Raw genomic sequence first — 11740 nt, forward strand, 5'->3', positions numbered from 1 at the left:
GGACTCCTCCATGATGCAAAGAATGTGGCTCAAAAAATATATATCCCATCCATGGCAGCATAAGTAGAGAAAATATTAACACACATTAATACACATGTACAGGGGTTATAGTAGGCAAAGACACAATGGGATAACACATTTCTTTGGACTTAAAGAGATCTATAAGAATAATTTTCCTAAAAGCTAATTTAATTTTGCATGTCTTAAGGACAAGATATTTTTGAAAGGGGGGATGATTTTGGCAAAGGCTATAACAAATATCAAAATAGAGTTACAAAACTCAGTATACCTACTACAAGTGATTACAAATGTAATGTAGAGCATATCACAGACAAGGCCTAATAGGAATAGGTGTATATTGTAAGGGGCATGTTATGATATCCTTTATATGTATAGAGAAATAGATGTAAGATGTAGAAGGTAAGAAAGATAGAACAGAGAAGTAACTAGTAAGGTATTTATAATGGAATAAGAAGAAATAAAGGAATAAAAGGAAGTGACAACTTGATTAGACAATGTTATACCATATTATAATGTAAATACATTATAGATTTGGACAAATTGATGATGATTTGAATTCATATTTTATTGTTGTTGTGGTTCTTGTTTAGTACAATATTGTGATATTCTAAACTTTATAACCTCTAATTATTATATTATTACTATCATTCATATATAAATACAACTCTTAAGAAATCCTAGGAGTTAGAACTCTAGTTTGTGACCCATTTATCTTGCCAATACAATCTATTTGGCCAAAAACCCAATTTATCACGCTCACACAAAGAATATTGAGAGTGGTAGAGTCATGTTATAGAAAGTGGACACTTCAAAGAATGTTGCATATTCTATCACTAAGCCAACAAGCATGTAGAAGTTCTTTCGATGTAGGGAGGCCATAGGCCTTGCCTCTCCTAGTACCCAATTCAAATTATTTTGTATTCCATGTTATATCATTTCAATTTGAATATCAAGTGGGAAATACTAGATTAGTGGCATTAACCTTGCAATCCCATGATTGTATTTTAACTTTAATTATTTATTAGTCAATTAATATGATTTTATGTGACTTCAAGACTCATGGTAGGGGAAATTCAATGTACCATATGATAAGAAATATATTTTTGTCATTAAATATTATTTTCTGTACACTTGGAGTATTATTTGCAAGATGACATTGAGTTAGGAAGCTTCATTAGACTAATAATAGCACCTTCAAACACTTGGCATTAAGTAAAAGAGAATTTAACTATTTATGGTGGTTTAAAAATCATCTATTATTGTGGTTAAGAGGTGTAAGAGAGTATGCTAGACTATGTGTAAGTAGTGGGTAGCCTTTTTTGGACATAATGTGTTGTTATTTTGTCTTTTATTGGACTGCATTTGTTCCTTAGTGAACTTTAACTACCAAGCTCATGCAAAAAGTCTTGAAGCTTCTAGAAAGATGTTTGTAAGTCTTGACACATTTCATGAGGTATCTTTTGTGCATGTAGATAATTTGGCTCTTGATTTTAGTCCATGGTCTTCAAAACTATTTATGGTTTCTTTTATCACCTTTGACTATATATTAAATCTCTGAGGGGGAAGGTAAGTTATTTTACAAATTGAAGAAGTAAAAAAGTGTTGTAAAGATTCAAAGAGAGAAGTTATATTGATGTGAGTCTATTGAAGGATTAATACAAGCTATGGATCTCTTTGGGCGTGGAGCTTTTTTCTCACAAGGGTTTCTCCACATATATCTTGTGTAATGGTTTTGCATCTCTTATTTGGTTATTTTTATTTTCATCTATGGTTTATCACTATTCTATACTTGGAGGCTTTGAGTTTGCAACATACTTTTATTTGCAAGTTATATCTTATTTCTACAAACATGATACCAATGGATGACAATGATTTTAGTTAGCTTCTTCTTGATTACAATTCAAGGGAAATAGTCATAGGCTTCACAACTCAAATAGTTGAATCATATACCACCTCCATAATGTAGATCAAGAACTCAAAATGTTCACTGTGTTATCATACAACCCAAGAAGATGAAATTATTCTCAAGCATTATCAAACATGCTTAAGACTATCATTAGTCCTATCTCTTTGAGTGGCAATACAAACTTACCAACACACTTCAAGCTATTACATATGTACGACTAGGCTTATTGAGAATTATTATTGAAATTGTCAAGAGAGAATCTAAAAACTTCAAATATATATCATATTGCATTGAAGCATAAAGATACAATAGATATATTTTTTGACACGATGCAAGATTATCTACCCTAAAATAGTACATAAAATAAAATATTAGAGATAAAAAAAAAAAGGATAAATAACTAAAACTAAAAAAAAGGTGATGCGTTAATCCTCCATTTCAACAATATTTAACTATTTAACAACAATAGTCAACTATATATGCCCAACAAATTTTTTTTACAATAAACTAAAACTAAACGCATATAAACTTAAACACATATAAACTTGATAGAAGAGGTAAAAAGTTCAACACTACTCGTAGCAGAAGCGTACCATTCGCTGTTATAGCTAACTTCGCGCACCCACAGATTCTAAAATTTTTTTGGTTATCTCTGCATGCGACTTAATTGCTTATAACTATTGATTTGGCTTCTGGGTAGTAACTATGCACACTGTGGGATCTGTTATGCACACAAGGGTCAAAAAGTACACTTTTCAAAGTGTCGTCCGATACCTATTTAAAGATGCCCCAATAACCAACTTAAAATCACCAATACTTATGCCTGAATGTCACGGTAGTTGTGTGCCATTGGCACCTATAAAAATGCACAAATAGACCAATTATGACTTAAAAAAGCTAAAAAATGACCGGCTATTAGTACATGTGTAATTTATTAATGAACTTTTAATTATTTGTATTTTGATTTTGTTAAAGCTAGTAATTGAAGGATTGAGTGTGCAAGGAATGAAGTATTATTAGAACATGAATGATTACCTACTGATGCTCTTCCCCTAATTTAATCTTTACATAATATTTTCATAAAATGTTCTATGCTTCAAACACTAAAAGTTTGCATAAAATTGCGAATGCTCATACTTCTCGATAAGGAAACTGCCGAAAATTCCTTACACATTCTAAATTTCTATTGATAAATTTTACAGATGAAACAAGCTCGCCGAATATCAGAATGATACGTACAAGACTTACAAATGGCAATGTGGGTAATCCCTAGATCAGATAAATACTTTATATTCGTTGGAGATATTTCATTGCTTCGTACGCAAGCAATCTCTTTTGTCAGATTCAAAATAATTGCAGAAGGGTCTTCTTCTTCTTCTATTTTATCAGTTAATGGAAGAACCCATGAAAGCTTTCAATGCTTAGTAAGGTTTCAAGCCTCCAATGATTATTCTATGGTGCTCAAGATTTGAACAACTTCCAATCTCTGACAGCTTTTAAAACATTTATCTTCTTGTGAGGCCCAGCTCGATTAGCACAGAATTGACTTTCATGTGATATGTGGTCCTTGGATCATCTTTTAGCCCTTCAGATCAATGGTGATTAAAGAGTTTTTACAAATTTGAGAAGGACGGCTTTTAAAAGTTCTGTAATTACGACAAGTAAGTAGTATTAATCAAATTAACAGTGGGAAAAAGTTCCAGAGCACCTTCTTAATTGTTTTCCTAAGACCCTGCTATTCATTAGATTAGCATTGATTAATGTCAGGCTGGCTGTAAGAAGCCTAAAGTTTTCCAGAAGCTTAAAGTTTCTGTCATGGCATGGAACCTTATTTAATTAGGGTCACAATTGCACTCAACGAAGTTAAATGATTTAGTACTTTTGGGTCTCAATGAGCTGTCAAGGAGTTTAAAGCATTTATGTTAGCGTGGGACCTTATTTAATTAGGGCTACAGTTGCATCCAATCAAAATCAGATGATTTAGTATTGGTAGGTTATATAATTTTTGGTTTACTAGACTATTTATATAAGAAGCTTAAAGTTTTGGTTGGGTCACAACTATATTTATTGATATATTTAATGGATTGTTCTTATTGAAGGGCACACAATATGCTAAGGGACAATCAGGGATAGTGAATCAGTATATCCCAACTTCAACTTAGTTAAACATTAATTATCATAAATAACTTCTTCAAACATGAACTATAAAACATCAATGCAGCTCTTACAAATCTTCTTAATGATATAGCAATTAAACAACACATAAAACACACATCCACACAAAGAATACCAGATATACATGGAAATCCAAGATGGGAAATACCATTGTGAGAATAGCTGCTTGGATCTATTGCCCAAATCCAGCCTCACAAAAATAGTGAATCACTTACAACATGAAATAGGCACCAACCGACCAGAGACACCCATCCTTGTGTTTCAAGACACCAACCTATTGGAAACACCAATTCCTAACACAAAGATATGAGCACCAACTTAATATGTAAGACACCAATCATACCAAAATATATAAATATGAATTGTGGACTATAAAGACTGAAAACTCAACTCATGTTTGATCTAATCAACCTCCTGACACTCTTCCACACTACATATGATCTTTTGATGAAACCACACAATGATTGGAATGTAACTCGCATTATATCACCCTCAATTTCGTACATCAAACACATTAGATAATTACATTGAAGCCCTAATTGCATACGTTTTTCAACAAGCCAAGACAGATCCTAGATCACTATATATATGTATTACAATTACAATTACAATCATATGTCGTCCTAAAACATAATTACAATATCCACAAGTTGGCCACAACAAATTCCCTAACAAAACGTGTAATAGGTCAAGTCCAATAGCTCACACACTACTCCAGAAGAAGAACACCCTATGTGGTTCCCAATGTAGCCCTGTCTAGTCCCAACTGTCATCCACATGCTAATTGCATTATCAAACACAATTATCCTTACACATAATTCATAGAGCAATGACATTTGATACAATTTCTTCCTAATTTCCATCATAATATAAATGAAATTTATTCATAATGATAAAGTGATAAAATATAACTTTTCATGAAATACAGATAATTAAATTATGTGAATAAACTAAAATCATCAATTAAGTAGATTATAATAATGTTTTTTTGTTTTTGTTTTTTGTTGCGCTAAGGGTATCTCCTTGACCCAACCCAACACCCAACTTGCCTTACCTTGGTCTTACTTATAGCCAAGTTGGGGTTAAAGAAGGGGCGAGCTGAAGCGAGACTAATCCCTTGGGGATGCATGCAGACATCTGCAAACCACATGCATTGCATAAGCTTGAGCCTCAGAGTTGAACCCAAAACAATGGGGAGAAAACCCACAACCCAAGCCAACTCTGCTACTCGTGCAGGTTAGATCATCATAATAATGTTATGGGAATCAAATAATCAAACCATAATACCAAAATCCACACTCACCAAGCACAAAATAAAATCTAATCATTAATATAAAGTCCATGTATATCAATATCCATGCTAACATATTATCATAATCACAATTTGAAATATAATGTTAAAACTCTTGACTAGGAATATCCAAGACAAGTCTATTAGGTGCAAAAGAAATCGCTAAGAATGGGGGGCTTTGCAAATCAACCCCCTTCATCATCTACAATTTGTCTTCCAAAATTTCATGTTTCTTCTCCTTATCGAAGATTCTATCACAAAGAAATACTCTAAAAGTGCTCTAAATTTTGTTTCTTCTTCAATTGTTGTGAATTCACTCTTTAAGTTTGTTATAATGTCAACTATTAATTTGCAAGTTTAGCCCTCCCCACCAAAAAAAAAAAAAAAACCACAACCTTGCAAATAGTGCTTTAAAGATTCTAATAATGAATCACCAATTTTAATTGTTGGGCATATTAAACAAATGTCTTTTGGATTTTTTCTCAATTGAACAACATTTGTTTGTAATATTACCTTTAGGAGTTTGATCCCACCAACTCTTTCTAGCCATAGCTTATGTATCATCTTTTGAATTTGATTTGCCATCAACTCTATTTAGGGGCTTAGCTCAAGTTTCTTGTGACTTTGGGATATTTATTGCCCTACTAGTGTTTTTCTTCTCCAACTTTGTATTAATGAGAATTTTATTGTTTTGCCATTAATTTCATTAATTTCAGTTATTCCATTCTGGAGTCATTTAGTTGTTGGATACCCTTGTTCCCCATTGTCATGCCTTATATGTTATGTATTGTCTTTGTTGTGTTGCATACTGCCTATCATTTAGAGATTTCACTACTTTTTTTTTCAGCAAATTTGCTTTCATTTTCATTTTTATTGTTGCTTTATATGTTCTTTTTTGTGTCAATCTACTCTTTTTTTCGAATTTTGATCCTAAGCCATCTAAAATGTGACCTTGATAAGCAAATGACTTATTATATGAAAAGGGTGATACAAATTAATCATAAAAAAGTAGGTGGTATGATTTTATGGTGGAGGATTAGATGGTTTTATTTTTTAAAATTTAAAGAAGACAAAAATTTAATTTTAAGAAACATGTTTTATGGAAGCATGAGGATTGCATTTGAATAACTGATACAATTTTCATTGCAATTGAATTTCAACAAATTTGATTGAAATCTAAGAGCATACAGCATGTTACGATTATTATTTACAGTGGTCTCTTTAATCTAATGTGTTAGCTTCTCTTTTATATGAGGAATGCGAGATAAGTAAGAGCACACAGCATGTTACGATTATTATTTGCAGTGGTCTCTTTAATCTAATGTGTTACTTCTCTTTTATGTGAGAAATGCGAGGTAAGTAATCTAATAAGGAAGGCCATCTTTTAAGTTGGCAGAGTCATTAATTTTATCCTATCAGATTTCCATTTTAGGTGAACAATTAAAAATTGTTTTTCCCTTTTTGACAACCTGCAAATACAAGGTTTTCCCTCTTTGAAAGATCTTTGGTCCTCGAGCAAAAACAAGTTAAACCAACTCCGATTGTAATCATTATATCTAATTGATGGTTGAATGTTGTAGATGAGATTCAATTGACCAGTTACTTCGCTGTATCTTTTATTTTTTTGGTTGGGCTCTGCACCATTCTCTTTCTATCACAATTTCCTGGAATTTCTAAAACATATAGGAGCCAACCTTCTCCAGAAGATGTACGTTTGAGCTGTGTCACCATGCAGACATCCAACACTGCTGCTGAAAACTGGCATATCCAACATCCCTTTGGAAGTTTGGTGTATTTCACAAAGAATTGTCTGTGATGCAAGGCATTAAAGAGTACCCAATGGATTGGCTTGGAGTGCATGAATAAAGGCGGAAAATCAGCTGTCAAATATAAACATTAATTAGTTTTACTTGGTTGTTCTTTTGAGCAAAGAATACCATGTTATACACTACACTCAAAATACTTCAAAACATTTTTGTATGCAAACTATACCCATGTCACGAGCTATTTGCGAAAGATAGGTATTTTATGTCGCGTAGTTTCTATGTTGTTTTAGACTGTTGAAAAGCGGGTATGCGACACATACCCTGCAGGCAACTGGAATTTAAGATCCTTTTTATGTTAATCATGGCCAGTTTGTTCTTAATACTCGTTGAGATATTCTTGAAGTAAAGGATAGATTTCCTTGATTTTGTCAATGAATTTTCTATCCCTTTCGATTCTTGAATTGGCTTTTCTCTCATTCTTTTTGTGCTGTTCCAAAGTACCTTTTAAAATAAAACTTATTAGTGTCACAGCCTACTGAAAGTATGCTGAATTTACTTCGTTTGCCAAGAATTGTATGCAAAGTGTAGACCTGTTCAACTTGGTTTCCATTATTCATGCAAAGTGGTCCACAATCTACCCAAAAATCTTGAATTATTTCAGTAACATTGAAGTTGAGAAAACTGAAATGAATCCAAACGATAGAAGAAATCTACTCGGATACTTAAATGGCTTCCTCTTGCAAGGAATGAGTATCCACATCAGACTAAATCAGTCTACTACAATAAAAGATGGCCATACCTTAATCTTGGCAAGGGCAAAACCCCTTATTCTTGACATAGGCCAACCCCCCAACCCCTTACGAACTCCAGCCTTTAGACTTTGACAACCTGAGCAATCTTTCCAACTCCGCATATGTTTAGTTAAAAAATGGAGCCACACAGCTTTCTGCAAAGAAAGCACGTACTCGTTGACTTCCATCCAACCACATCCAAATATCATCTTGAAGATCTTGTCTTTCGTCAATTTCCACACCTTTTGAAGACCATCCCAAACTGAAATGATAAATAAAAGTTATCACTCGCAACAATCTCTTGAACCAAAATCATTGACATGAACAAAGTGGAAATCATCATTCTCTATTACTTCGTTTGATAACCCAAACAACTGTCCCATGAGTCATGCCAGTAAACCCAAATACAATGACCAAATAAATTCGAAGGTCACAGAGCATTCTGCTTGTTCAGACCATTTTGAACCATATCATGTCCAAGCACATGCCTCTATCCTCACCTGGAGAATGTTCCCCAAATTGCATAATTGTTTCGCACTTACAGTGGTTGCCTATCTTCTGAGAGGAAAGTATGAACTTGTTTATTGACTTCAATCCAACTGCAACCAGGTGTCTTTTTTATCCTCTTGTCTTTCATCATGTTCCGTACCCTTTCAATTCCATCCCATCTACTAGTTCCGGCATACATGTTTGACAATAGCACATAAGGAGCGGCACCTTTAGTATCTAACTTAAAAAGTTGCTCCGCTGCATGTTCGCCTAACTGTACATTGTCATAAATTCTACAAGCACCGAGCAAGGATGCCCACATTGTAGCATCGGGTGTTATTGGGATCTTGTTGATAACCATTTGTGCTTCATATAAGTGTCCAGCACGAGCTAAAAGATCAACCAGGCAGCCATAGTGATCTATGCTAGGTATGATTTGATAATTTTCACTCATGGAATTGAAGTATTGCCACCCTTCATCAACTAGACCTGAACGACAACAAGCAGACAAAAGACAAATTAAGGTTACATCATTTGGTTTCAAGCTAGAATGACGCATTTGTTCAAAGAGCTGAATTGCCTCCTTGCCGTAGCCATGCATAGCATATCCTGCAATCATAGCTGTCCAGGAGACAATATTTCGCAATTGCATATTTTCAAATAAATTATAAGCTTTCTCTATGCTTCCACATTTTGCATACATGTCTAAAAGAGCACATTCTACAAACACGTCCATGTTGAGTCCATTTCTAACTATCTTTCCATGGATTTCTCTACCTAGTTGAAGAGATCCAACGTTGGCACATGCTGGCAGGACACTAACAAATGCCTTTGAATCAGGCTCCACTCCTACCCATTTCATTTCTCGAAAGAGCTCGATAGCCTCCATATCATGCCCATTCTGAGTACAGCCTGCAATCATTGCTGTCCAGGAGATAGCATTTCGATGAAGCATTCTATCAAATACATCAAATGCCTTTTCTATGCTTCCACATTTTGCATACATGCCGACAAGGGCACTACTCAAAGAGACATCACGGTGAAAACCCATCCGAATAATTTCTTCATGGATTTCCATACCATGCTCTAGAGCTTCCAAGCTTGAACACGCTGATAAAACATTAGACAAGGTGTTTACGTCTGGCTCCATTCCTACTAATTTCATTTCCCGAAAGAGCTTGAGTGCCTCTTCGGTTTGCCCATTTTGTGTATAACCCACAATCATTGTATTCCACGAGACCACATCCCGATGATACATTTTGTCAAATAAAATACGAGCCTTATGTACATATCCGCATTTCGCATACAAGTCGATGACAGCATTCCCCACAAAAATATAAGATTGATATCCACATCTGATTATTTTTCCATGAATCTCCATACCCTGTTTTAGAGCTTCCAACTTGGCACATGCTGATATAACACTGGCAAGGGTAAACTCACTGGCCAGAATACCTATGCTTTGCATTTCATTGAACAACACCAAGGCCTCCTCAAAGAGATCATTTCTAGCGTATCCTGCAATCATGGTACTCCATGAAGCGGCATTTCGTTCGGGCATTTTCTGAAAGAGAGCTGCAGCTTGGTCAACATGTCCATTCAGAGCATAACCTCCAATTAGAGCATTCCATGACACAACATCTCTTTGAGGCATTCTGTCAAACACGTTGTGTGCCTTACCCATGACACCACACTTTGCATACATGTCAACGAGCGCATTTGCCACAAAAACATCAAACTGAAGCCCGCTAGAGATTATATGTTCATGGATATTTATACCCTGTTCCAGGCAAACCAATTCGGCACATGCAGGAAGAACGCTCGCAAAAGTAAAAGCGTTGGATTGACAGCCTGCTCCCTTTCCTTGCATTTCATAGTACACTCCCAAAGAGGCCTCAAAAAATCCATGCTTGGCATAAGCTGAAATCATGGTATTCCACGAGGCCACATCCCGTTGGGGAGTTGCTTGAAAAAACTGCAGAGCCTCATCAAGGTTTCCATTCTGTACATATCCCGCAATCATTGAATTCCATGAGACCACGTCTTTTTGAGGCATTTCGTCAAACATTTTGCGTGCATAGTCAATTTCCCCACATTTGGCATACATGTCTACGAGGGCACTGGCTACAAAGATGTCAGACTGAAACCCACTTCTAATTACATGCCCGTGAATTGCCAAACCCTCTTCAACAGCTGTCAATTTCGAACATACTGAAACAACAGTTGCAAAGATAAACTGATCGGGTTGAACACCTGTTTTCTGCATTTGGTAAAATAGAGTTAAGGCGTGTTGTTGAAACCCTTGCCGAACATAAAGTGAAACGACCGCAGTCCACGAGAAGACATCTCGGATGGGAATTTCGTCAAACAATTTGCGGGTTTCCAGCAGGCTACCTGATTTGGCATAGAGAATTAGAAGCATGTTCCGTAAACCACTATTACGCAAAATATCCTTGTGGATGATGTGGGTATGAAGCAATTTTCTGGACGCAATGTTTTTGGTGTTAATGCGGGTTTGCAGGAGGAAAAAGTATCGAAGAGCGTCTGCAGGCTGGTTTAAAATACGAAGAAAATGCATAGCTACCTTACGTAACAAATTTGCTTGCCACTGGGCAAATCAACTTCTCCATATTTTCCTAAAAGAATTTGGCCTGTCTCCTAGGAATGTAGAGGCTTAGATTATAGCAGCAGCAAATAGCATTTCATGTTTTTTTGGTTGTGAACGTGCATCGTTACAGCGGGATTCATGCCTATGTGTATTTCAAATTAGTCAATTTTATATATTTGTTTATTTGTCTAGTTTTTTTACTATAGGGTGCTCTACCCAATTCCGGTAGTCTAAAAAAAATTGGGTTTCAAATTCACATGGTCAAATATAATGCCACATCAACATGTTTTCTTTTTGGCTAAGGTGTCCAAAATGATCTAAAAAAAATAGGACACAACTATTCTCCATACAAAAATGACATTTGTACAAACACAAATCCACAAAACATGATGGATTTTCAAAAGATTTTCACTCGCTCGATCCTCATAATCTGCCTCCATAGTGTTGTTAAAAAACAGAAAATCCTATAAAAGACCATAATGTTTTACAGATTTGTGTTTCTGTAGGTATGCCATTTTGTGTGGAGAATAGTCGGGGCCAATAAACTAAAACGCATAGTTGTGCACTTAGTCATGCTTATTGGTCTATTAATGTGGCATCACATAGTCGTGTTTATTGGTCTGTTAATGTTGCATCACATTATTGGTTTCTTTTTTAGATTTAGTGAAATTGTTTTGGGGGATAAGTATTGAC

At 35.1% G+C, this 11740-nt stretch overlaps 1 protein-coding gene across 1 annotated transcript; it reads right to left on the reverse strand.

Moving 5' to 3' along the window:
* Positions 1-7512: 7512 nt before the first annotated feature.
* LOC131069828 (pentatricopeptide repeat-containing protein At2g13600-like) lies at positions 7513-11194 on the reverse strand. The gene has a single exon (XM_058005397.2). It carries the CDS (start codon positions 11015-11017, stop codon positions 8489-8491), a length of 2529 nt encoding a protein of 842 aa, XP_057861380.2. The 5' UTR covers positions 11018-11194; the 3' UTR covers positions 7513-8488.
* Positions 11195-11740: the final 546 nt, after the last annotated feature.

This window comes from Cryptomeria japonica, chromosome 6 (assembly GCF_030272615.1).
Source record: "Cryptomeria japonica chromosome 6, Sugi_1.0, whole genome shotgun sequence".
Taxonomy (NCBI): Eukaryota; Viridiplantae; Streptophyta; class Pinopsida; order Cupressales; family Cupressaceae; genus Cryptomeria; species Cryptomeria japonica.